The sequence below is a fragment of the Ictidomys tridecemlineatus genome, chromosome 4, assembly GCF_052094955.1.
Source record: "Ictidomys tridecemlineatus isolate mIctTri1 chromosome 4, mIctTri1.hap1, whole genome shotgun sequence".
Taxonomy (NCBI): Eukaryota; Metazoa; Chordata; class Mammalia; order Rodentia; family Sciuridae; genus Ictidomys; species Ictidomys tridecemlineatus.
The window spans coordinates 204,697,033-204,723,871 of record NC_135480.1 but is presented as its reverse complement, the minus strand read 5'-3'; the positions used below and the strand labels follow the sequence as shown (position 1 = coordinate 204,723,871).

The following is a 26,839-nucleotide window of genomic DNA, read 5'->3' as shown; positions in this document are numbered from 1 at the left end:
GCCGGAGCCCCTGCACACGCCAGAGGCCCTTCCTAATACCCAACCTCCTGGTCCAGGTCAGTGCCCCGGATGCTGGGTGCTGGCCCCTGGCCACCCCATGATGGCCTGCAGCAGGTGCCCAGAGGCCTCTTCTCACCCCACCTTGTGCAAGGACAGGGCTGGACTCTTGGGGGCCAGAGAGATAAATAACCAAGCACAACCAGGGGCGTCGGCCTGCGCAGCTGGGAGGGCCGCCTCCCAGATCCTTCCCTGACGGAGCTCCAGGAGGGGCCCCAAGCGCTCGGGTGAGGAGGACCCTCCTCCGGGCCCTCCCTCCAGGACTCCAGGTCTGTGGGCTTCCCAGAGCCAAAGCCAGCAGCCCCGAGCCCAGGCCATGAGGAGGAAGGACACAGAGCTGTGACGGGGCAGGGTCTCCGCCCTCCGAGCCCCAGCTCTGTGACACACCACTCCTGGGACTTGCCACCAGGCACTAAACATGGCACGGTGCTGCCCACGGGGGACGTTGGGGGAGCTGCCCCCTCTCCGGGGTGCGTGGGACGGTCCAGCTGGCTCTGTGGGGCGGCTGCAGGATCCCTCCTGCTTCACCCTCTGTTTTTGTTACAACATGCTGGGATATTTGTTTTTTGTAAAAATAATAAAACAAGAGAATTTGGAAAATAGGAGAAGGAAAAAAGCATCCGTGATCCGGCCACCATCGCGGCCACCAACGCCGGCCCAGCCCCCGCCTTCCTCGCTCCCGGCTCCCTTTGCCTTCTGCAGTTTCCCTCCATGGAACTGGGTGTGCCCTGCTGTCATGAGGACATTCTTGTGGCTTCCCAGGTGACAATGATGTCCATGTCACCTCCCGGGGCCTGGGGCCTGCTCCTGCCTCTTACTCCACAGCCCACTGCGGCTCCTGATCTCTCAGGGTGCAGAGCTGGACTCTCGGGAGTGGGGACCAGAGGGCGGGAAGCAGGGGTCCAGGCACCCAGGGGCCATGTCCCCACACTGGTGCCCAGGGCCAGCAGGGCTGAGGCCACGGGGGTCCCCAGGGGCTGGAGCCAGGGGAGGATGCCCACCTGCCTGGCCTGGCATTGCTCTTCTGGGACCTGGGGCCTGACTAGCCCCAGGGCCTGAGTTCAAATCTAGGCTGCGTTTACACTGGCTGCACACAGGGTGAGGTGACGAGATCACACCGCAGCCCTGAATAGCAGCCCTAAAGTCAGCAGGGAACAAGACAGGCCAACTCTGCAGAGGTGACGAATGAGCCAGGCAGAGGGAAGGAACAGCGGCTGGAAGAGCAAGGAAGGAGGTCCTGAGGTGGGGGAGCTTGGCCGGGGTGAGGGACAGCAAGGGTGGCCATGCTGGTGAGCCGGGAGAGGGCGAGGCCAGAGAACACGGGAGCCCTGAGGCCTGCCGGGAGCCCAGGCCCGTGCCAGGTGCAGTGGGAGGTCCCAAAGGGGCTTCAAGCAAGAGAGCCAGCCACCACCCACCCAAAGCTCTCCCTGTGTACGTGGAGAAGGGGCCACAGGAGCCCGTGAGGGGGCAACGGCAATTCCATCAGCTGCACAGAGCACAGAGGAGACTGATCCAGAACACTGGGATCTGGGATCCATTATCAATGCCTGCCAAGGACACAGGAGGGGAGGGTGAGGCCTGAGTGCTCCTATTTAACCATCCTGGTCTCCCAGTTTTCTATTTCTAGAGGTGGCCTTTCTAGAAACAGGAGAGGGAGGGCTGACCTGGGAGGGCAGGAAAGGGCTGGTTCAGCTATCTGTACCCTGGGAGGCTCCACCAAAGTGAACCGAAGCCTACTTATTCGACGTCCGCAGAACTTTCTGGAACTTTCTTTCTTTAGAGCTTGCTAGGGAAGGTGTCACACAGTGAGGAGCAGGTGTGCAGGCACAGGCCAGCCTCCTTGGCCTCCCTGCTGGTCCCCTCCCAGGCTTGACCCTGCCTCAAGGTCCTGTGCTCCTCCAGGTAGTGGCCCAGCCGGCAGCGCCTGCCTGGACCCTGCCCCTCAAGCCCCCACCCCGGCCTGTCACCCTGCTCAGCCGGAGATGCTGCTACTTTGTGTTGATGTGTCTGTCCAGGGCTGGGGCTGGGTCTGTGTCACCAGGGGTCCCTGCGTCTGGGACAGGCCCTGGGCAGCCCTACCCCACCAACGCTGGGTGAGTGAATGGGCGCGACCTGCCCCTGGCCCACCTGGGCCTCAGTTCCCCATCAACACGGTGAGGAGGGGTCCCCCCGGCGCTGCTAAGATGGGGGCAGCAGTGGAGGCTCTGCTCGGCACACCACGGGGACGCGCTCGCCAGGCGCCCTCCCAACGTCCCCCACCAAGTAGAGCATCTGCTCTTGACACCGTCCGCCAAGCCCGACTCCCACACCCGCCTTCGGACGGGGACACTGAGGCCCCAGGAAGCTTCGCCCAGGTGTGGGCAAGTCAGAGCGCGGCCAGCTGCCCGGCTCCGAGCCCCCACCCTGGCCACCTGCCTCTCCTGGGCGGCCAGGGGAGCACCCGGGAGCTCAGTGTCCTCCTCCCCGAGATGCAGATGGGTCCTTCTCCTCCAGGGGACTGCGAGGGAAACAGTGGGGCTGCCTTGAGTGTCCCCTGTCACCCACGGGTGCTGAGGAAGTGCCCCGTCTCTCAAGGACGGGCCTTGCCCTCTTCCTGCCCTGGAAGGAAGGTCTGGGAACCCTTCTCCCACCGGAGGGCCACATCGCGGCTGGGGCGACAGTGTTCCTGCCTGTCTCCTAATGGCCACCCAGGACCCTAACCCGGCCCCCCGCCGGGCCCCCAGAGGGTGGGGGCCGCCCGTGGTTCAAGAGACCTGTGCAGCCTCCTTCCCTCAGCGGGGCCAGAGCCAGGTCCTGGGGTCCTGCTGCCCACTGTCATGGCAGCCCTGCCACCCCCAGGTGTGGGCGAGGGACTCCCTGTGAGCCTCCATTTCCTTGTCTGCCATGTGGAGGTGACAGGCCACGTCACACTCGGGAATGTGCTCCCAAAGCACTGAGAGCGGTGCCCTCGGGGGCTGAGCATCCACCGTGGCCAGGCCCTGGGGACACAGCGAAGGACGGGCGAGGGTGACCAGCCTTGAGCTGGGGGACGCAGACAGGGGCAGAAACATTTAACCACTGTCACAGGCCATCACAGAGAAGCATGGGTCAGTGGGGGTCAGAGAGACCCCAACCCAGCTAGAGGCCAGGGAGAGTCCCAGGAAGGAGGCTGAGGGGGAGCTGGAGCCAGGAGGGGGCCCACGCGCGGGAGCGGCCGGGACAGAGCCCTAACTGCAAGGAACGTCACCAGGTCAGGCTGGCAGAGGGCAGGGTGGCACGCGCCTGGGCAGCCAGCAGGCTGGACCCCACGGGGCCCTCGGCACATATCCACGCTCAGTGTCAGGGCTCCTCCGAGGCCTGGGAGTGAGCGGAGGTCGGCCTCCTAGGGTCTGGCTGCACCCGGCCCCTCTGACCGCCGGCGGGAAGGGAAGAGCATGTCCAGAGGGAAGTCCAGGGGGGCTTCCTGGAGGAGGAGCCCAGGAAGGGAGCCCAGGGATAGAGACCGAGAAGCAGGAATGTTCTGGAACGCCCACCTGGGGAAGTCGGGAAGTGGGAAACGAGGTCAGTCCTGGGATAGAGCTGCGTGGCTGCTCGCTCGCCTGCCCGCTGCTGGCTCGGCCAGCTCAGCCTCCCATCACTGCCCACCTGGCCAGAGTCCCCTGCGAGGTCAGCAGAGCCCGCAGGACACGGCTCTGCACCTTCTGCAGTGTGAACTCGGGCATGGGGCTGCCAGAGGGGGCCCGGGAAGAGCCCGGGAGGCCTCCCTCCAAGCTGTTCCCCCATCATCTTACAGCGGGAGCCCCCGTCCTCCTCATGTCACACAGTGACCATCAGCACCACCCAGGCCAGGCACCCTGCACCATTACAGACCTCACTGACCCCTCCCCGCAATACCTTCCACTTGCTCCAGGACGAGCGACCTCAGAATCCGTCATAACACACTCTCTAGGCGAGCCGCCGCGGGCTGACCAGAGCTGGCGCCCAGAGGGAACCTACCCGCCACGCCCGACCGAGCGCACCCAGCCATTGTGAGCAGACTCACCTGAGCCCCTGAGAGGAAAGAAACCTGTCAAGGCCACACAGCATTTAATGACAAAGCTGGGCCTGGCCCTGTCATCCTAACCCCTTCCTAGGGTCTAGTGGGCCTGGGGGTGCCCCAGGCCCTAACTGCCAGCTGAGAACACACCTGAGCCAGGGACAGGGCTGGTGTGTGGATGGGCATGCTCCAAGGCCCCTGCGTGCTGTCCTGGGCACCGGGACTCTGTCCCCATCAGCACAAAGCCCCCGTCCCCACCCCTGAGTTTGGGGAAACGGCTACTCACCACTGCTGCACTTCCTTCTCGGTGACTGCAAGAGAAAACAGAAAAGGGGCCGTTAGCTCAGGTGACCCCGCACACGCCGATGCTCACTGGGGCCACCCTTCTGTCCACCCCACCTGCAGCCTCCCTGTCCGCTCAGGGCACCGACCTGCTCTGGACAAGAAGAGGTGACGGGGCTAGGTGACGAGTACTGGGCAGGGGACAGCACTGGCCCCTCCTCCCAATGCTCACTGTGCTGCTGCTGCTGCTGTGAGCCCCAGAAATACCCGGGGACGCCGCGGTCACTTCTCCAGGAAGCCAACGTTCAAACACATTCTTTCCCATCTCTCAGTCCCCAGGGACAATCAGGGAGGGTGGCTGTCCAACCTGGCTGCCCCGCCTGCCTGTGGGGACCTGGCCAGGTGGGAGGCCACTCTCAGCAGGAGGGCTAGCTCCCTCCCTGCCCCCCTAGGCCCTTGGTGGACAGTCCAGGTTCTTCCACTGGCAAGATGTGGTCACTGCGTGAACCCAAAGCCGGAAGGAACCACAGAAACCACTGACCCGAAGAGTCACTTTACTGACCATGAAACAGCCAAACGGGGTTTTCTGAAAAGTACTGAACCTGTCGAGCTGGAACCAAACCCAGGTTCTCTCTCAAGTCACTGAACAAGGACCTCAAGCCCCTCTCCTTGCCCATGTGACATGGGAGAGCTCCCGAGCACCCTGTGCCTCGGTTTCCCCATTTGCAGGCACGATGGCAGCGGTACCTGCCACACGGCGCCGGCCAAGGACCCCATCCTACCAGGGGCAGAAGTGCCTGGGTCCCCAGACGTGGGGTGGAGAGCTCCAATGAGCTCACGGGGCGAGGGGGAGTGAAGGAGTGAGCAGACAGAAGGCGCCCAGGTGGAGCCAGGCGGCCCGGAGCTGTCCCTGCCCACACAGGCCAGGGGCGGTCACTTCACACAGCCACCAAACACCAAGCGCCCACTGTGACCAGGCCTGCGCCCAGGGCGGCCCTGCCTCAGCCTGAGGGAAGATAGCACTGGCCTTCCCCAGCTCCAAGTGGGGACACGGAGGCCCACAAGGCCAGGAAGAGGGTCCAAACTCAGGCGTGGGACTCAGAACCAGCATCAGACCCCAGCGTGCACTGAGAGCCGCCCATCCTCCCCTGAGCCCAGACCAGACCCTGGGATGAGAACTGCACAGGGGCCACCGCGGTGGTGCACGCCTGTCATCTCAGTGGCTCGGGAGGCTGAGGCAGGAGGATCACGAGTTCAAAGCCAGCCTCAGCAATGGCGAGACACTAAGCGCCTCAGTGAGACCCTGTCTCTACATAAAATACAAAATAGGGCTGGGGACGTGGCTCAGTGGCGGAGTGCCCCTGAGTTCAATCCCTGGTACCAAAGAGAGAGAGAGAGAGAGAAAGCAAGTGCGCGCCAGGCCATGATGGAGATGCCGCTCTCCTGGAAGCCCAGACCTGGCATGGAAGAATGCAACTTCCCTGAGAAAATGCTGGCAGAGGTACAGGGTGAGGGGTAAGGCTGGGAGTGCACAGGGAAGGTGTCCCTGGTCTTACCCAGGACAGGCTGCCCTAGACCTACCCCCTGCAGGAATCTGGGGACACAGGTGGCCCACTACTGCACAGCCAAGAGCCGAGGGCCACCAGCTCTGGAGCCCGGCCAGTGAACCCACGTCCAAACCCAGCCCCAGAGCTCACCAGCTGTGCGACCCTGGGGAAACTGCTTCCCCGTCTGAAGCTCGGTTTCCTCATCTGCACGTGGGCATGTTGGGAAGGTTAGGTTAGAAAGCACCAGAATCCCACAGCGAGGTGGGACCCATCTCCCCGGGAGGAGACAGAGTTCTGGGGGTCTGCCTGCCTGTCGGAGGGCACCTGAGTCACCTGCCAGGAGAAGCAGGCCAGGATGATGCTCCCAGGCCCAGAACCCCACCCCGAGTCAGCCAAGGAGCTGCCGGACCCCGTGTGACCTAAGCAAGGGCCTGAATGGCAAGTCCACTGCGGACCCCGTGTGGGCCTCATAGGGCCAGAGAGCTACTCCCCGGGATCCCCCAGCTCAGAAGTCCCACCAACCTCAGAAGTCTCTGGCAGCCTTTCCCCCCAGGGCCGCTGTCCCTCCAGCCTCCCCTGCTCTTCCTCACCCATCAAGCCACCAGCAGCCCTGTGACATGGTTGGCTGCACCCCCTTGGACTGTCCCCCACACAGAACACTGGGTGATCAGCAGGTGGCCAAGCCCCGGGGACATGAGCTGGCCGGGGAGATGCACCCTATGCACACTTTGAGCAACTAATTAACCTTCAGGAGACAGTTAAGGCTTCCAGTGTCCCCTGGCCCCATGCCACGGCCAGCAATCCCAGCAGCTTCACGCCTGGGGCCTTGGAGGACCTTGGAGGGCAACAGATAGGGACCTCTCTGGGCGTAGCCTCCCACCCCAGCCCCTGCAGAGGCCAAGCAGGCCTGCATCCAACCCAGGCCTCTGCCCACCCGCCACCACCCCACCCCAAGGGGACCTGAGAAACATGGCCAAGGCCCTGCCAAAAGGTGGTCCGCAGTCCCTGTCATTCCGACACCCCCTTTGAGATTCCTCTTCAATGGCTGGGCGCTCGCCTGTAATCCCATGGAGGCTGAGGCAGGAGGATCGAGGGTTCAAAGCCAGCCTCAGCAACTTAGCAAGGCCCTAAGCAACTCAGTGAGATCCTGTCTCTAAATAAAATACCAAGGGGGCTGGGGATGTGGCTCAGTGGTTGAGTGCCCCTGAGTTCCATCCCTGGTACCAAAAAAAAAAAAAAGATCCCTCCCTGTCCCCCAGTGTGGATCCTCTCCAGAGTTTTCTGGAAATCATCCCTCTTAGTTTTTACTCAATTGCTTCACCTCGCTCCTGCCTAAGCAATCATATCTCTAAAATCACCAGCGACTTGGGCCATTTATTCTCTAATGCACAGTGAAGATGTCACTGCTGAAAAGAGCAGAGTGGCCGGCCACCCTGGGCCGTCCTCCATGCGCTGGAAGGACGTGTCCTCCACTGAGTTCTCCTGCCCAAACGGTTTACCTGAGTCTAATCCTGAGGACAGATGACAAAGCCAGAATGTGGGACATTCAACAGGGCAACTGGCCAGGACACTTCAATCAGCCAGTGCCATGAAAGGCCACGTGGGCCAGAGGAATGTTCCAGAAAAGACCAAGCCAAGGAGGCAACCAGAGGGCCCTGCCGATGCCTGGTGGGGCCTGGGACCCGGAGGGAATGGAGGCTGGTGGAGGTGGGGAGGCCGGGCAGGCTGCAGGAGGCTCAGCCGGGGCCCTGTTGACCGTTTAGGGGGTGGACAGGGCAGGGAGGCTACATGGGAGAGTGTCCTTTCTCTTGCTGGGCCCCTCGGGGTTTAGGACAGGGTGTCTGCAGCTTCTGCTAATTTACCAAGAAGGTGAGAGCCACGAAGCCTGGGATCCGACGCACAGGGATTTGCTGTATCATATTTCAAGATAAAAAGTTGGGGGAAAATGTTTGTCAGCCCGTGCGCCCCCACACAACGCCACGAGGCCTGGTCCTGCCCTCGCAGCTCTGACCCCACAGGCCCAGGGGGAGGGAAGCCTCGTGAGGTCCAGCTTCCCTGGGCCTTGGCCTCTGCCCAGGCACCACAGTGACCTTCCCCTCTGTCCAGGCACCACAGTGACCTTCCCCTCTGTCCAGGCACCACAGCGACCTCCCCCTCTGCCCAGGCACCACAGTGTCCTCCCCCTCTGCCCAGGCACCACAGTGACCTCCCCCTCTGCCCAGGCACCACAGTGACCTCCCCTTCTGTCCAGGCACCACAGTGACCTCCCCCTCTGCCCAGGCACCACAGTGACCTCCCCTTCTGTCCAGGCACCACAGTGACCTCCCCCTCTGCCCAGGCACCACAGTGACCTCCCCTTCTGTCCAGGCACCACAGTGACCTCCCCCTCTGCCCAGGCACCACAGTGACCTCCCAGCTCTGCCCAGGCACCACAGTGACCTCCCCCTCTGTCCAGGCACCACAGTGACCTTCCCCTCTGTCCAGGCACCACAGTGACCTCCCCTTCTGTCCAGGCACCACAGTGACCTTCCGGGCAGCAGCCCCAAGCCTGGCCCCTTCCCTCTCCCCAGAGCCTGGACCTCACACCCCCGTTCCCTCCTTGGTCCAAGCCCAAGGCTCAGGGCTCAGGGTTGTTGGACAGGAATGCCAGCCCCCGAGTCCCCTGCCCACACCCAACCCAGGGGCCCCTGCCCCAGCTCCTGCTCCCTCCTCCCCTCTGATGCCAGGGAGCCCCTCTCCACGTCCCCAGCCCAGTGGAGACACCCTTTCCTAGCAAGCCTCTTGACCGGCCACGGGGCCCCTCCACAGGGGATCTTCTGTGCCACATAAGTGTCACAACAGGGGGCAGAGGTCTGACCAAGGCAGGACCAGGCCAAGAGGAAAAAGGGCCACCGTGAATGGAATGGCCCTGGCCAGGGCTCCTGCCCTCCTGGTCCTGTGGCCTTGGCCTCTGAGCCTGGTCTGCTCACTGTAAGAGGGGACACGCAGCCTCAACCTACTGTCTCTGACCCGAGGAGCATGTACTTGAGGTACAGCCCTGGCAGGGACCCTGTAGAAGCACCTGGTCTCTCCCCAGCTGGACGCTAAGCCCCCAGAGGTCAAGGTGCTTCTCCTGGCTCTGCCCAGCCCGGCCCAGCACGCTACACAGGGACACACGTGAGCCCTGCTGATGCCTGCTGCCCTCAGCCCTGCGCGGGGCCAGAGCACCCGCTGAGGACCTGCACCAGCATCTGGCTTTGGCCTCGGGGGCTGTGTTCCTCAGCACGCTCCTGCCCCCAGGCCTGTGGCCCAGGCTCCTGCAAAGCCAGGACGGAGGCTGGGTGCAGACAGTCCTCGGGAGCTGGAGTCCTCCCCTCGAGGACGGGGCATGAACTCCTAAGGGCACAGCCACGGGGAGGGGCTCTCAGGTGGGGTGGTGCTGCAGCCCAAGCCGGAGGGGGGGCGAGGTGTCCACTCCACCCGCTCCCATTGACCCCGCTGAGAACAAGGCTGCGGAGGGGGAGGGGAAGGGGAGGCCCAGCCCCTGCTGTCCGCCAGCCTGGCCGGCAGGCTATCTGATGTCAGGCTGCAGCGACGCTGCAGTGCCCAGGGCCTCCTCCCCCCGGGCAGCTCCCGAAGCTCCTGGGCTTCTGCTCCCTTCCACACAGCTCCTGTCTGCCCGTCCCAGGAGTCAAGACAAACATCGAGTCTGAATCTCATTTCCCTGAAGCAAAATCCCCCGATCCCGGGTGAAGCCCAGCTCAAGCACGGTGGGACAGACAGCCGGGGGAACAGAGAGCAGGGGCTGGGGACCCCGCAGGGGCGCGGCTGCGGCAGGAGGGACGGAGGGCAGATGGCAGAACTCCGGCCATTCTAGCTGCTCAGGCCACCCCTCTGGAGACCCCTCCGGCGGCCAGCCCAGCCCAGGGGCAGTCTCCAGACACAGAGCTGCCCTGAACGTCTCCTGCTGCCCCATCCCATCCCCCCAGGAGCCGAAGGAAAACCCCTCAGCCAGGGATCCTCGGGCTGAGTGACCCAAGAGGGAAGGCAGGGACACTCTGGGCTGCCACCAGCGACCCTCTTACTGACCCCAGAGGTGCCTTCCACCCTGACACCTTTGCCTACTGACTGCTTCCTCGGGGACACACGGCTTCCCCAGGGTTCCACTGGGTCCTCTCCTCACACTCTCGGGGGACAGAGCAGCACCCTGCCCTGTCGCTCCAGGCTCCTCTCTGGCCAGGCCCCTCGTCCAGCCCAGGGGCCTCTGGCTCCACTGGCCTGCGGTCTCCCCCACCTCCTCCTCCAGGGCCCCATCCCAAGAAGGTCCTCTCCTGCCCCACCCAGCGGTCCTGCACCAGGCACCAAAACGCCCTCCGCCCTGCTCCCCTCCCACCCAGCCCACCCTGCCCCTGCCCAGCCCCCCACCTCCATCCCCCAGCCCCTCCATCTGACCCTTCCAGCCCCAGGAAGGCGCAGCAGAGATCTGGTCCCCTCCACAAGGTGACCTGTGCAGGACGGAAACGGGCCAGGCTCCTTCCCACCAGTGGGGACAAAGCCCTGACAGCCCCGTGTCCTGGGAACAGCAGGGGGGGGGGCAGGAAGAGAGGAAGGTGGGCCACCAGGAGGCCCAGGCACGGGCAGCCTCAGCTCCACGTGGAGCCCTCAGGAGTGCTATCCCAGGTGACGCACGCGGGGACACAGGCAGGGTGCTGGGCAGGCAGCAGGCAGCACAGTCCTGAGGTCGGGTGTCGCTGGACGCTCTGCCAGGAAGACATCCCACCAGCCTCCCCTGCTCCCCACAGATGCCCAGTGGAGAGCCCCAGGTGCCCTGGGCAAGCCACAGTCCTAGGCCCTGACGCAGGAGGAGGGCTCCCCTCAGCCTCACCCGGGCCTCCCCGCTCCCTGCAGAGTGGCAGCGGCCCAGCCTCCTTGGCGTGAGCTGTTTCCACCCACAGTCGCTGCGCCAGCCGGACGCCCAGTGCTGGGCACACTGCAGTCAACAGGAAGGACAGGCGGCCTGCGGCGCCTCACACCCAGCCTTGGTGCTGCTCGCCCGCCTGCTGGGAACCCAGGGACGCCACCTGCTGCCCACACCCAGGGGCCACTGCACTGGCCTCCGCTGCAGGATCCGGTCAGCGCCTCGCAAGTTCAGGAGGCTTGGGCTGCCCCTGTGCCCCTGTGGTAACCAGGTGGCCGGCTCCCACCAGCCCGGCCCTGCTCCTGCCCACCCCCAGCCCGGCCTCCTCCCCTCCCTCCCAGCACCTGCCTCCATGCTGGAAGCTGAAGCCGGGGTCTGCAGGACATGGCTGAGCCCTCCTGGGGACACTCATCAGAGTGTCTGGGGGACAGGGTCCTCTGGACCATAAGACCTGGTGAGTGGGGATGGTCCCTGGCCACAGCTGGGCCAGCTTTGCCCCCTGGCTCTTGGGACCTGTTCTCATCACTGAGCTGGGGGATGCCTGAGGTCCCCAGAGGATGCACCCTCCCTCACCAAGGGCCTTGTCCACCTGGTGGCTGCAGGATGGTGCTCTGGCCCTCTGAGCCGTGCTCTCCTCTCTTGCAGTAAGGGCCACAGGACGCAGGTAGCAAGAGCGACCGGCACACGGCCAGCACCGGGCACGGAGAGGCGGCTGCAGCCACACGGGGCTGGGCAGGGCAGTAGTGTAAGATGCCAGGGGCTCACTGCCTTCCACGTGGGGGACGCCACCGAGGGCTAGCGCATGCCACCATAGGTCACTTCCTACTACCCCCAGAGAGAGCTCAGGTGTGAGAGGCTACCCAGAGACACCTGGATCCCAAGTGGACTTTTGGCTCAACCCAGACGACATGAACAGCAGTGGTGGAGAGAAATGGGGCCAGCTCCATCGGACCCAGAGCTGACTGTGCCCAAGGAGGGACACGCCAAGCCCCCCAGACCCTGGCAAGCACTGGCTGAGCACCCTGAGTGCACAGTCCAGCAGGAAGCACCCAGCACCTGCCCATCCAAGCACCCCTTCCCGGACAGCCAGGCTGCACCTCGGCCTGCTCCCTGCTGAGATGCCTCCAAAACAAGGCTTAAGGGACATGACTCAATGGAGAGCACCCGCCTGATGTGTGAGGCCCTGGCTTCAAACCTCAGCACCGAGAGAGAGAGAGAGAGAGAGAGAGAGAGAGAGAGAGAGAGAGAGAGAGAGAGAGAGAGAGAGAGGTAGGTGGCGGGGAGGGGGGAGAGAATGCTGGTTTGAATCCTGGGGACTGAACCTCAATGTTCTCATCTGACAAAGGGGATGAAGATCAAAGTCTCCATTCCAAAGAGCTCACAAGTCGGTGAATGTGTTTTGTCCCTGCGGAGGACCTTGTGATGCAGGGAGTCCTAAAGATGTCCCTCACAGAGCCCTCAAGGGGAGACGGCTGGTGGCACCCCCAGTTCAAGCAACCACGGGAAGCAAGGTTTAGTTCAAATCTTGTGTTCTGGCTCAATTATTTCTGCAGATTTTGCATCTGCCCCCAACATTTGTGGGTGTTTTACTCTAAGAATGAAGTTATGATACATATTGATTTTAAATTCTATGTAAGTTAAACCCACCCCCCATTTTTTTCATGTAAAATTGCAGGAAGAGGTGCTTTGCCTCGTGGTCTCCAGGAATGACGAGAGGTTGCCCTGCGGTGCTCACTGCATGCCCAGCCTGGACACAGATCTCACTCAATGTCCACCTGATGTGTGTGACCAGGACCCTGATTACCTCCACTGCCCAGATAAGGAGACTGAGGGTCCCAGAGGGAAAGCCACCTGCCCATGGGCCAAACTGCACCTGCATTGGTCCTGGGACCAGAGCCAGGTCCGTGTGACTAGAGACGGGGGTATAAGACCCCCCCAAACACGTCCTGGGAGCTGAGTCCTCCCCCTCCCGCCTGAGTCCTGCGCAGGCCGAGCCTCACCTTCTCAGATCAGAAGGGTTTGGGATTCTGATTTTTTTTTAATGTTAGAATATTTGCATGTAAATAGTGAGATGTCCTGGGGAGGGGACCCAAGTCTAAACACAAAGTTCCTTTATGTGTCTCTGTCCTAGCGCAGCTCCCAGGGGCGGGATTTGTGCACCCAGAGGGGCAGCTCTTCAGAGCAGTGACTGCATGCAGTAGGCGCTCAGCGTGTGCTCCTGTAGAACGCTCAGGCCAAGTTGGCTGGGTGAGTTGAAAAGCAGACGTGGCTACTTTTATTTTCCAAACCCCAAGGTGGCCCCTGCTAGTCAATGACCATCCCACCTGCCGCCCTCCTCCCCTCCTCTCCTCAAACAAGCCCAAGCCCAGGGCTGCCCTGGGTAGAGCCTTCGGTCACCACTCAGAGTCTTCCAAGAGAGTCCTGGGCATGGCCCTGAAGGGGGACCCATCTGCCTCCTTAAGGCCCTGGAGACCTGGGGACGGCAGTGGGGGAGAGCCGCCCCAGAGAGGAAGGGAGAGGTCTCCAAGAGGGACCGCAGGGTCCCCCACTCAGACCACACAGAACACAGTGAGGCCCAAGGCACCGTGGGACACCACATCTTGCTGATCCAGAGACATGGTGCCATCCAGGCAGAACACAGCAAGTGTCCCCAAACGTTAACCACTGCTGCTATCATTAATAAAGGTGTCATGGCCACCAACGGCCAGGCAAGAGGACCCAGGCCAATAAGGTGGGCACCCAGGATGGGTGGACACCACAGGAAGCCATGGCCAGGCTGCTGCCCTCCTGCCCACCCCACCTGTGGCACTGCCTCCCCCAACGCCCAGCCTCCACTGCCCATCCTCCAGCCTCCAGCCTCCAGCCTCCACCCTCCCCCTTCAGTCCAGTCCTGGGAGCAGGCCAGAGATGCTAGGTTGGTCTCCGTCACAGCTGGGGCAGAAGCCAGAGCAGTCCCTGATGTCACGACAAGAGAGTGAGGAAACCTCCAAGCAGGAGTAGCGAGAGGGCAGGGAGAGTCCCCAGACTGAGCAGAGAAGAGAGCAGAGAGCCCCGGGACGGGCGCAGAGCCCCCACCCAGGGAGAGAGCCAGGTCAGGGACACCCAGGGAGAGAGCCAGCCGGACAGACAGGGACAGCGACAGCGGGGGAGGGGCCTGGAGGGGAACGTCCCCCTCTGTCCCCTCTGCCCAGGGTGCTCCAGAGACGGCAGGCACCGAGATTCTGTCCCTGAGCTGCACTAGACAATCAGCTCCAGGAGCGACCCGGAAGGTTCTAGGGCAGGAATTCCAGGGCGTCTGGCCAAGAGGCTGGGATCCAGGCAGCCCCCACCAGCAGGCGGTGCTGGGCGCAGCTTCAGGCCTCTGCCAGCCGAGCCCAGGGCGGAGGTGCCTGTGACCTGCCCGCACGGAGGAGGCACAACAGGAGTGACTCATCTCAGTGCTTGTCACAGAGCAGGAGGACCCTGCTGGCTCCACAGGAGGGTGGGCCCCAAGAGGACGGGACACACCCATCACCTGGCTGGAGTCACCAAGGCAGGACTGTGACCTTGACCACCGTGACCTTGACACCTGCTGGTCTTTCCAGTACCAGGTGCACCTGCCCCTCAGCCCTGCTCAGCAGGCCCCTCCTGCAGCAGGAGCCACGCCCCCTGCAGTGCAGACTAGGAAACTGCAGCCCGCACAAGGCCCCCAGGGCCCACGGCCCACGGCCCACAGGGCCAGGCGCAGGCCACTCTGCTTCTGGTCAGCAGCTCTCCTCCGACTGGGCAGCTGCTGGCCAGCCCCTGCCTCCCCGCCATCACACCGTATCCACCCGTCCAGTCCTCAGAGCGCCATACTTGATGCCTCAGGACATGGGGATGCGGTACCTGCTGTCCCCACAGAAACCACCCCCAACCTGTGAGTGCCTCCCGGAGGCCTCCACCCTCAGGAAGGGCTGCCAAGGCGAACCCACACAGATCCAGGGCGCCCCGTTAAAATTCCAGGCTAACAGGAATGAGCTCAGTAGTTCCGGCACCCCCACCTCCTGCTCAGCCGAGACACTGCCACTGCCTCCAGGAAGTCCTCCAGGTGTACCTCAGGCCAGGCGGATGCTCGTGACATCCTGAGAAGCCTTGTTCATTCTGCCTCACATCTGCGTCCCCAGCCACTGTGGGTGCCAGGAGGCCCAGAAATCCAGCCGTCCACCTGCTCTGTGCCCCAGCATCACAGGCAGGGCCAGAGGCAGCGGCTCACAGCCAGTTTCTGTCAGGGAGAGAGGGGTGCTGAGGCCGCCCGTGGACCCCATGGCCAGACTCACCTCCCTCAGGACCCAGGACCCCCAGCCCTTCCCCGGGATGCGTGGAGCACGCTTCCCATGCCGCCCCAGCTCGGCTGAGCCAGACCAGGAAACAGGGGCCAGGGCAGCACCTGAGCAGGCTCCTCGCTTGTCCTGACGGCTGCTGCTGGCCTTGATGAGGATCATGTCCACTCGGCCGGCACAGGCCACGTCACAGGCAGCGTGGAGACAATAGGAGCCGGGTGGCCGTGGCTGCAGAGCCACAGGGAGGCTGCGCCATGTCCGAGGGACAGGAGCCGGGCGAGCAGGGCTTTGAGGCTCTGCTCCGAGCGCCTGGCTCGCCAGCACACACCATATATTTTTGAACAGAAGGAAAGCGTTTGCTGTTCCCCCCACGGTGCCAAAAATAGCCCCTCTCCTGCCTTTGAACAGGGATCTTTGGTTCCTACAAAGAGGCAGGTGCGAGATAGGCTGGAAGGAGGGGCCTGGCTGGCGGCTGGGACCCCAGGAGGTAGAGGGGCCTGGGGTCCACCCGCGGCCTGGCCTGCTGAAGCCCTGGACGCCCCAGACACAGGGAAGATCCCGGCCAGCCCGGGAGGGGGAGGGGCTCGTCAGGGCAGAAAGTGGACCTGAGGGGGCACAGAAGCTGCGTCCGTCCACAGCTTGCTCCGTGACGTGTCTGTGGTTTGACTCATTCTGACAAATAGACTCAGGGCTCTCCTAGGAGCCAGGACCACGGCAGTGGACCACGCAAGGACACGGGCTCCGCGCTCACGGGCTTTGGCTAAGTGGAAGCCTTAAACAGGTTGTCACCACCAGGTCCCAGGAGGACAGCTGGACCCACGGACAATTCCACAGAAATATCCCGTGGGCTTTGGTGCCAGCTGTGTGGGGGTGGGGGTCCCAGGGCCAGCCGGAGGAGGCTCACAGATGGCCCAGACGGTCAGCTGCCTCCCAGCTGCCCCAAAGCACAGCCCCTGGGCTCACCGGCCAGCAGGACACCCGCTCGCCAAAGGCACTGTCTCCCACTTGATCTGAGAAGCCACGAGAGGCCGCCGGAGGGACTCGAAGGCCCGGGCTCCGTCTCTTCACCAAATCCTCACATTCAACCCCCCGGCCCTGCAAGGAGCAGCCCCACCAGCCCGTTTACAGATGGAGCCCAGGCTTCCTGGGGAGGGCCCTGGTCAGGGGCCCGCGTTCATCAGCAGAAGAGCTGGATTTGAACCCACCCCGCAGGTCCCCGAGCTCTGACACCAGCCAGCCAGCCAGCCACGTCAGCCGACGTCCCTCCACCCAGATGCACCAAGAAAGAGCAGAGTGCAGCCGGGGAAGTGGTCACAGGCCCGGGGAGCGAGATGGAGGGCCTTGAACCTGGCTGCTCCAAACACAGAGCTCTTTCTGGTTCCCAAGGGTGTTTCTCAGTTTTGTTTTGCTTTGTTTAAGCCACTCTTTGTCCCCTGAAGGCCAGAGCTGTGGAGAGCAGGGTGGACATGGCCCCTAGGCTACAGGGAGAGAATGGCACCCTGAGCCGAGGCTGAAAACCCAAGCCAGGGAAAAAAAAGAGCAGTGAGCTATTTCTGCTTTGGGTTAAACATTCCTCAAAGCCACATTCCTCCCGCTGTCCCCTCCCCCAACGGCAAGCCCGGAACGGCAAGCCCGGAACGCGGGGCCTGGACGCCCCACCAGCCTCCTGGCGCTCAGAAGGGCCTGATCCAGCAGCTGCCCTGCGCCTGCCCTGGACGGCCCACTGGGTCCCCGACAGGGAGCACCCGGGGGCGCTGAGAAGTGTGAGGGACTGCTGGAGAGCCCAAGGCACTGAGTGGGGCAGCTGAAGGCACAGCTCCCTGACCACCCCCTCGGGGGGACTGGTCAGCACTGGGGAGTACCCCCAGGCAGGGAGAAGGTGGCAAACCCAGGTGACACACAGGCAAGCTCTTCATATGGAGCCGACATTCACAGACCTGCCCCATGGACAGCTCCAGGCTGGGCCCGCACAGCCCCCAAAAGCCGCAGCAGGGCCCAGCCCTCCAGGGGCCTGGTCATCTGAGTCCACACTGTGCCTGTGAAGACTCGGTCTCTTCCTGTGTCCGACAGACACTTCTTGAGGCACCGAGGCTGTGCCAGATCCCACCCCAGCCCAGGCCTGCAGGTGCCCTGCGAGGAGGGGGACGGCACCTACACCATGGGTGGGGGGTCACTGCTCCTGAGCTCAGACGGGGGCCCTGTGAGTCCTGAGCTGAGAGGGCGGAGGAGGGAGGCAGGGAGAGCAGGGGACAGAGAACAAGTGTCCCCGGATGCTCTCGTCAGTGCTCCCTGGAGCCCCCGAAGCCCCTAGGTGGCCTCCACCAGCCTCAGCTCTGCTCCCTCCCAGAGGGGCCCAAGAAGCCACCCCCACTGTCCCCACAGGAGACAGGACATCTCGCACCAGCAGGGCCCTGGGCTCACTACCCACACGGACAGGTCCAGTGGCGCACACCTGCGGCCCCGGCTGTGCAGGAGGAAGAGCAGGAGGACCCCCAGCTCCAGGCCAGCCTGAGCAACTTAGTGAGTCTCCGTCTCAAACCTCAAAAAGGCTGGGATGTGGCCCGGCAGTAGAGCGCCCTGGGTTCCATCCCCAGCACCCGAGAAAAAGGACCTCAGCCACTGTGCAACCTCACCCCAGCCTGGGGACACAAGGCCCCTCGCCAGATCTGACCCTGGATGCCTCCAGCGACGGGGCACTCACTGCCCTCAGCAGGAAGCCCACAGAGGCCACAGGAGGTGGGCACATGGCACTGCCAAGGTCTGAGCCTGAGCCCCAGATGGCTACTGACGCTGGAAGGCCTTGCCACAGCCTGAGCCGTCGAGGGTTTCCTCCTGGACCCCGGACAGAGGCACAGGAGTCCCTACGCCCAGCCCCGGGGAGACACCACCTCGGCACTCTCGGCACAAGTACACCTGGGTGAACCACCGCAGGTCCCCCCGTGATGGCCACGCCCGCGGGCAGCTGGGCTCCCAGCGCCACGGTGGCCAGGGCAGGAGCAGCCGTGTCGCCCCGCCCCCGGCACACCTGCACTTACAACCCAAGTGGCGCCGCCCCACACACTGGCACGCGCGTGCACGGACGTGCTGCTCACCCACTCCTGACACATGCCACGACCCCGTCACTCACGCTCGGCGCGTGCACACGTGAGTCAGAGCTTGCACACGTGACCCACGGCGCCCACCTTGCCTGCGACACCCACACGGGCACCCACCCCGGCTCACACGCACCCGCACACCTCCTCGAGGCTTCTTGGCGCCTCCCAGTGGAACACGGCCCAGCTCCGGGGCCCAGGGGTCCAGGCAGGGCTCAAACCTGGCCACGCCACTCACCAGAGTGGCCACGGGCCATTCCTGTCCTCCCTGAGCCTCCCTGTGCTCATCTATAAATCAGGGACCACACTGGGCTTCGGGGGACACTCAAGGACAAAAGCCCATGAGCAGGACACGGGGCCGGTCACACAGGCCAGGCTGAGCACCAACCCCGCGGCAGCATGGCCCCTGATCACGTGTCACTTACGGAGTCTCCATCACTGTGATGTGCCAGGGGCGAGCCCAAGGGGGCCACCAGGTCCCACGTCTCCTATCGCCACCTTATGCTGGAAGGACATCCTGGGCCCCCACTCGCAGGTGAGAACCCTGAGGCCTCTGGAGCCACGAATCGTGCCCCGGGCTGAGATGGCCCAGGTCACCAGGCACCAGGGCCCTGCGGTAGCTTCCCCATGGAGTCTCACCATCCGGCAATCACAAAGTCCCAGAAGGGATGAGTGACTCCAGAGTCACTGTCCTGGCCACAGTGGCTCTGGGACCGAAGCCCAGGCAGGCTGCCCCGTCCCGGCCCATGTGCTCAAGGGTCCTAAGCCCAGCACTGGGGAGCCTGCTCCCCACCACACCCCACCGCAGCTCCTCAGGCCAGGGGCCGCGGCACAAGGATCCAGCTGTCAACCCAGATGGTCCAAATGCAGAGGCCATTCATGAACACTCATCCCGGTTGAGCCGAGGGCCTGGGACAGCTGGCCCTGTGACTGCCCAGCAGGTGGCCAAGGACTCCTGTCCCCTGGTGCAGCCAGCACCGCGTTTAGTGAGCTCCTGCTACGTGCCAGGCCCTGCTCCCGTGGGAAGGCACTGCCCTCCACCCGTCTCACACCTGAGGCCGCCGGAGCTCAGAGCAGTCGGGACTTCCGGATCCCACAGCCAGAAAGTGGCAGAGGTGACCTTGAAGCCCTCAGTCCTCTTCTGTCCTGCCCTCAGCCACGATCTGACCCCAATTCCAAGCAACTGCAAACTGCATGCTCATTCAGAATGTCCTCTGCCCCAGGAAACAGACCTCACACAGGGGTGCAGACTGCTGCCGCTGCTGGCGGCACTCAGGAGGTACCCCTTCTAACGGACACAGAGTTTTCTTTACCGAGCTCTAGAGATATTTAGGACAAGATGGGTCCATCTGGACCCCAGCCATGGCACAGTGGGAGGTACCCTGATGGTCGAGGGTCCTAGATCCCTGCCACTGCTTGTTTGTGACCACAGGGGAGATGATACACCTCTTGGTCCTCTATTTGCCCATTTGTAAAACAAGGACCTTGGACCACAATGACCCCAAGTCTCTTCCAGCTCCAAGACTCCAGGATCCTACGTCCGCAGTCCAGGAAATCAACTGGACAGTGCGCTTCCTCTTGTCTTCCCCATGAAATTGGCAATAATTAGGGAAAACAATAATACCCAGTGCTGGCAAGAATGTTGGAAAGTGGGCACTGTCCCATCCACTTCTGCTGAAAATGTCAATTAGAACATCCTTTCTGGAGAGCAACTTAGCAATTTTTTATCAAAAGCCTTTAAAAATATTCCTAGTCTTTAACTCTACAATCCCATTCTTGGCTATTGATCTGTAAGGAGAGATATATGTAGAGATTCAGTACAGAATGTCCATCACAACACTATTGATATTTGGGGTGGGGTGGAAGCAATCTAGCTGTCCAATGACAGGGGATTAAATAAAATCTGTTGCATTCACATGGTGCACCATTTTTAAAATCATGCTTTACAAGAACAGTTAATGATGTGGACAAACATTCCCAACCGATTTTAAAACTTGGAAACCAAGTAGATAATGACATATTTAGATAGCAACGGAAACCGTGCACCGTGTCCTCCTGAGCCTTCCTCCTAAGTGCATCTGGAATCTGTCCTTTGTATCATCCCCTGTGGCACCCAGTCCATTGCTGTGACCCCCTCAGGTCTCAGCTACTATCTGCCCATCCAATCTTTGAACTGTGGCCAACATTGATCTTTTCCAACCCATTTCACTCCCTTCCAGAGCTCCCCACCCATATTGGGAAAAGTCCAAACTCCCTCCCATGGCCCTCTGGGAGCCACGCACGCTCTGCCACTCACGAGCAGCGTCCTCATGGCCCACACCTCCCTCCAGGAGGGCTCAACCCCAGAGGAAGCTGGGTTCACCCAAGGTAGCCTTGCCCAGGGAAAGAACTGGCACCTCACACAGCAGAGGGGAGGACCCTCCAGTGGCAGGTGGGACAGGAGAGGCCTACGGTGGCAGAAAGAACAGGACCAGGCTCCAGAAGGAGGCCGGGCTTGGTGGCCCTGCCAGCCCCCGCCTAGCCAGCCTCACCAGTCTCTGCACAGGAAGGATGGCTCCTGACCCTCTGTGCCCCTCCTGCTGGAGTCCCGTGCCTCAGGGGACCAGTGTCTGCCAGAGGAGCCTGGAAGGGTCCCCTCAGAACCAGGTGCCATGCAAAATCCTTCCAGTACCCAGACGCCACCCAGCTCCAAGGCCTCCAAGAAGCCCTTTTCCAGAGGAGAGACTCTATGCCCAAGGCATCTGGCCCCTGACCCCAATCCCACCTTCCTAGGCCTTCTCTGCCAGGCACTAAGGCCTGGGCTACAGGAAGATTCTTCTGTGCAGAAATGACATTTATCAAAGACCAGTTCAAGATGAAGCTGAACTGTATATGAAAACAACAAAATCAATAATGACCGCTCACTGTTGCTGACCACTTCCCACCTGCCCTACAGCAGGCCAAAGCTGTCCATCTATCATCTCATCGACTTCTCACACCCCTCGGAGTCAGGTACCTATTTTGCAGATTAGGGTCATTGAAGCAAGGGGGCTGGCCTGTCCGCTGCCTGGGTACCCAGGGATACCACAGGCTGCAAGAGGGTGGGCCAGACCTCAAAGAAGCCTGGCAATGCTGACCACTGCTCCCTAAGTCCTGGGTGAGAAGGGCTGAGGGGGCTCCTCCCCATCCTCTAACCTCCCCCTCCTGGGCAGGAACTATCCCAGGAAGGTCGAGGGTGGTTTGCCAGGCACTGATTTAAATAATCTTATCTGCAAAGGAGGAAAAAAAAAAACCTGCTCTAAGATGCTAAGCCTGAAAGACAGAGGGATTTGCCAGGCTGGATCCAGGCCTATCTAGAGAGGCACCGTGCTGGAGCTCTTCCACAGGCCACAGGAAGGAGAATGGCCACCAGCGAGGGCACCCAGCGTTGGCACAGATGTGAACACCTGAAGCTCCCGGGCCCACTTGGCCTTGCAGCCATCTGTGCGCAGGAGCCGAGGTCCCCAGCACACGACAGAACGCTGGTTCTTCAGCCAGGGATCCCCCACCAAGGTCTGCGTGGCACTCACCAAGGATGCAAATTCCTGGGCCCATTTCACTCCCTTCCAGAGCTCCCCACCCATCTTGGGAAAAGTCCAAACTCCCTCCCATGGCCCCCACCAGAACTAAGGACTCAGAAACCTAGAAGGGTGGCCCAGGCACCTTGAGGCTTCACTAGCCTCCTGGAGACACGGACATTTGCAAGTTCTTCCCCCTTAGCTCTTCTCTTGACCCCACACCCAGAATCCCCTAGAACAAAGAGCAGACGGCTCCACAGCACCAGGGGGAAGCCCAAGGGGGGCCTGACAGGCTGCAGGCTTCCTCTGCTTGTCCTGCCCAAAGACTTTCCATTGACAATTATCTGTGGACCTACTAAGTGGCATCACAGAGGAGACAGCTGTCAGCCACATGGCTGGGGGCCTGCCCTGAGGGACCTGGCATCCACAAAGGGTCAGGGAGGAGGCAAGTGAGCCTACCAGCACTTCCCCAGAAGAAAGGCACCCAGGCTCTCTCCCTCACCAAAACTGCTCAGGTCTCCAAAGACCTTTAAAAATAGCCCAGGCCAGCACCAGCGTGCCAGCTCCTAACAAAGCTTTGTTGACCCAACTTCTCCCAAAGACGACAGGTCAGCCCCAGAGAGAGAGGGCTGGACCCTCCCTCCCTGCATCTACGCTCATGGGCTCAGGGCAGAACCTAACAGGGAGCACAGGGGAGCTCCTGGCGTGGCCCCAAGGTCTCTCCCTGGGCACAGCGCAGGAGCAGCAGACTGAGTGCAAGTCCCAGAAGGGCCCGGAAATAGCTGTGGCACCTTGGGCATGCCCCTTCACCTCTCTGAGCCTCAGTTTCCTCATCTGTAGGTGGTGACAGCAATAGGACCCACACATAGGCCACTGTCAAGTCGCTGTGCTACCCACATGTCATGCATAGTGTGCTCAATCAGTAGGACCCCCAGCTTCACTCAGCTCCCTGCCCCACCCTGTTGGAGACGGCCTGGTGCAGAAGATACTGCTATTCCTGGAGAAGCCATGGTTTCCTCTGCCTCCCAGGGACAGGGCACAGGAGGTCCTACCTGCAGCCTGCCTGCCTAGGACTGAGCTTCGAGGAAGGTACAGCAACTCCACAAAACAACATCTGCCTTGGAAAGAGAGAGAGTGGCCCCTGGGCCAGGAGCTTCAGCCCTCTGAGGAGCGGGTACTGGATATGACCGCCCGGCCCACAATTCCCCTGGAGAAGAGCCAGTACCAGCACTTTCGGGAAAGTCCCCTTTGTTCCAAGCACATGGGGGCGAGGGGCATGGGGCTGAAGCAGGGGCTTGGCCAGACCTGCAAACGTGCCCTGAAGACTGATGGAGTGGGGGGAGGGGGAGAGGCTGTGCAATGCACCAGAGCTTCCTCCCAAGCTTGAAGCCTCCTCTACACACCCGCTTGGCAGTCAATCTGCTGCCTCCAGGGGTGGTGCAGCCCATGGAGCTGCCCAGGTACATCTGCTGAGTTGCAGCCCAATCCCAAGGCCACTGCCCGCTTCCAAGCCCAACATTCAGGCATAGGCCCTTCCAGGGAAGATCCCCCTCCTCATCCCCAGAAAAGACAGGGTGATCAGGAACCAGTGCGATTAACCTCTGGCGAGCTGGGCTACCTCCAGAGAGGCTGCAGGAAGGGGAAACCTGGTATGGAGAAACTGGAGAGCAGGGGAGAGTGTGAAGTTGGGCAGGTGGAAAGAGACACCGGCACTGATCCACTGATGTCCACAGGGGACATACCTTCCTTTGGGGGCTGCCCAAACGGTTAAAGGATCAAACCCTACGAATCAGCTACAGTTGTATAAACTCATTTCCGGTGTGAAGGAGACAAGGAGGGAGGTAAGATGGGACCCGAGAATTCAGACTAAATGCGGCAACCAACAGGGTGCCAGGGACCCTTCCCCCGCCCCTCTCCCCCGTCACTGCCATGAGCGCTTGCCAAGTCTCGCCACCCCCCACACACGATCAGGGCCAGGGAGGGGGCGACAGGCCAACCTCGCAGCAGCAGCAGCAGCAGCATCGTGATGCATGAATCACCCACCCGCCGCGCTCCTGCCAGTCGGCTCCGCGCAGCCCGAGCCACGCTGCACCCGGGCGCCCCCTCCCGGGACCACCGCCCCGTGCCCTGGCACTGCCCCTGCCTCTTGGGACAGCTCTGCGGGGAGCGGGCCGCGGGTGGGCCGGGGTTCCCTCCCGGCCTGCCGGCAGCCCGCGCACGCTGACAGGCGGCACACTGCCAGGGCTGGGGGCGGGGGCCAGAACAATGGGGCCAGGTGTGGGGCAGGGGCGCGGCCCGGGCTTCCGAGGGGCCCGGGGCGGAGGCGGGGCGGGGAGCGACCCGCGGAGGTCTGGGCGCGAGCGGGGTGGGCCGCTGGAGGCCGGGGGCGCGGGGGGGGGGGCGGGGGAGGGGCGCGCGGGGGTCCTGGCGCGCGCACTCACAGTAGGTTTTCCTGGTCAGCTCCTCCACAACTTCAGGCTTCAACTTGCTGTTGGATTTCCCCATCCTCGGCGGCCACGGCCCCCGCCCCCCGGGCCGGACGGGTCGGGGCGCCCAGCTGGAGCGGCCGGGCCGGGGCGGGCCGGGGCGGGGCGCGCGGGGGGCCGGCGGGCCGGGCCGGGTCGGGCCGGGGCCGCGCCTTTGTCTGCGCCGTGCCCGCGCGGCCCGGGCGCGGGGCTGGGGCGCGCTGCGCGGCGCGGCGCGGGGCCCGGGGCGCGGGGCGGCCGCTGGGCAGGCCCGGGCGGTGCGGGCGCCGCGGCGCGGGGCTGCGCTGGGCTGGGCGCCGCGGCGGGCGCTCGGGAGCCGCGGTCGTCCCTGGTTACTGGGCTCCGCGGCACATGCTCGCTGCTGCGCCGCCGCTCGCCGCCGCCCTGCGCTCCCCGCCTCCCGCCTCCCGCCCGCACCGGCGCGCCAGGGGTGGGCCCGGAGCCGCCACTCAGCGCCGGCGCCACCTCCCCCCGCAGCCGCCCGGCCCCGGCGCGGCCCCCTCTGCTCCCCGCGTCCCGGACGGGCGCCCCGCCACCCGCTCTGCCAAGGGGCCCCCTCCGTGGCCGAGCGGCGGGGAGGGCCCGGAAGGTCTGACGCTAGTGAGGCCAGGTCCCTGCCCGGCGAGACTCATTCGTTCGACACGGATTTGTCGGGCGCTGGGGACGCGGCGGCCAACAGGACAGGCGCGGTTCCATCCCTCGCAGGCCCGGCCCTGCAGTGCAGGCAGTCCTCGAGGAGTGGGGGACACCTACCCGCGCCCCGGGGAAGGTGACCTCCAACCCCCGGGGAGAGAGGGGCTGGGGAAGTCGGGGTTCAGTCATCCTAGGTGGGTGGGAGGCCGAACCCCAGAGGAGGGGCCGCTTCCCTGTGCTGGAGTGGCCTGAGGCCACAGCGAAGGGCGCCTGGAATGCCCCTCTACCCAAGGAGCTGGCCTCTGTCCCCAGCGCCCATGAAGGGATCTCAGCAGGGCTGACAGGGTGAGACCTGCCTCCCCTGGTTCTCTGGTCAGTGTGGAAGGACCCCTCCTGGGCAGGGCAAGTGAGGCTGAGGTCAGTGGCCCCAGCTCCAGAGTTGGATGCACAGGGGCCAGTGGATCCCGGCTGGGGTCCAGGAGAGAGTCCAGCAGGGCCTTCCCATGCTAAGTGTCAACCTATGTTCAGACCTTTCCCATCCTCCTTCCCAGCTTTATGTTGGCGTCAGCCACACACTTGCCCTGTTTCCTGCTGAGGGGTTGCCGGCCCCTCCACTAGAGAACAGGTCCCTGCAGGAGCCGTATCTCCAGGCCCCAGAGGGCCTCCCTCCAACCTCAGTGAATGAGGGAAGGACTGAGGGGTGCCAGAAGCCTGAGCTGGGGCAGAGGGCGCGGGAAGATGGGGCCGCCCTCCACCTGGGCCAGCAGGGATGACCATAAACAGGCTCTTTCCTCCCCACCTGTCCAGTGTGGGGACCTCAGGATGTCCAGGCCGCCCGGAGGAACCCTGAGCAGGCCCTTCAGTCCAGCTGCCTTTCCTACTTCCAGATGCTCAGCTCTCCCGGGAAGGCCGCGCTCAGGCTAACGCCTGGAGGAAGTGCTCGCTGGCTGGAGGGCCCATTCTGTGGAGGAAGTGGGGAGAGCATGGCCCCACTTCCTCCACAGAAGTGGGTCTAGGAGCTGGGTCTAGGCTCACAGCTGGAGGGACCCACTATAGACTTGGGAGCAGGATGTCCCCACTGTGAGGACCAATTCAGAGTGGTCGCCAGAGAGAGACCCATGGTGAGGGCTCAGCTCACAGCCAGGCCTGAGCTGTGACGAGGCAGCAGGACCAGCAGGTGGCTGGAATGAGTCACAGAGAAGGAACTGAAATCCTCTAGAAACCCAGGTCTCATCCCAGGCATAGTTGTTGGTCACTGTCTATGTGGCAGACCCTGTGCTGGGCACTGGGGCCCCACCAGCACTGTCCACAGCAATCCCATGGAGACGGCTCTGGGGGACACACATGGAAACAGCTGCCGGAGGAGTCGGGGGCTTTGGGGGCTTTGCAGATGGGTGCTTTAGTGAGCACCTCCTGTGTGCCAGGCCCGTGGGGATGTAGACAAACCCCGCCAGGGGGAGCTCACACTCTGGTGAGGGGAGGGGGACGTGAGCCATAAACAAACAACATGTGAAGGTGGGATATAACGTGCCCCACGAGCAATATGGAAGATGGCACAAGTCAAATCCACCGCCTCCCAGAGGGACCCAAGGAGAAGAAGGGAATGAGGGTTCTTGTTCTTCAGTTCTGGGACTGACCCAGGGCTGCTCTACCCCGGAGCCACACCCACAGCCCTTTCTAGTTCTCATTTTGAGAAGGCTTCACGAAGCTGCCCAGGGTGGCCTGGGACTTGTGGTCCTCTTGCCTCGGAGTCACTGTGATCATGGGTGGGGGCCACCACGCCCCACTGAGCCGTGAGGTTTTTCATGGAAAGGGGGCCTCACTGAGAAGGGGTATTTGAACAGTGAGCTGAAGAAGGGGAGGAGCGAGCCACGGGGGAAGTGGCCCTGCCACCCTGGGTGGGCCACCTGCCGCTTCTGGGGGGAAAAAAAAAAGGTTTATTTTGGCTCCAGGTTCTGGAGGTGCGTAGTCCAGGGTGTATCGGGCACTGGCC

The 26,839-nt window shown here is 62.9% G+C and overlaps 1 protein-coding gene across 3 annotated transcripts in view; it reads right to left on the bottom strand.

Moving 5' to 3' along the window:
* Ncs1 (neuronal calcium sensor 1) overlaps window positions 1-24,331 on the bottom strand; it is a 41,468-nt gene extending 17,137 nt beyond the window's left edge. For 2 of the 3 annotated variants that reach the window (XM_078048487.1, XM_078048488.1), the window contains exons 1-2: window positions 24,169-24,331; window positions 4,359-4,383 (exon numbers count right to left, since the gene is read on the bottom strand). In XM_078048487.1, coding sequence (XP_077904613.1) covers window positions 4,359-4,383; window positions 24,169-24,232 — 89 coding nt within the window. In that variant the 5' untranslated portion in view covers window positions 24,233-24,331. Of the gene's footprint in view, window positions 1-4,358; window positions 4,384-15,206; window positions 15,345-24,168 lie in introns of those variants that run through there. The other variant, XM_040286496.2, reaches the window with a different exon arrangement.
* Window positions 24,332-26,839: the final 2,508 nt, after the last annotated feature.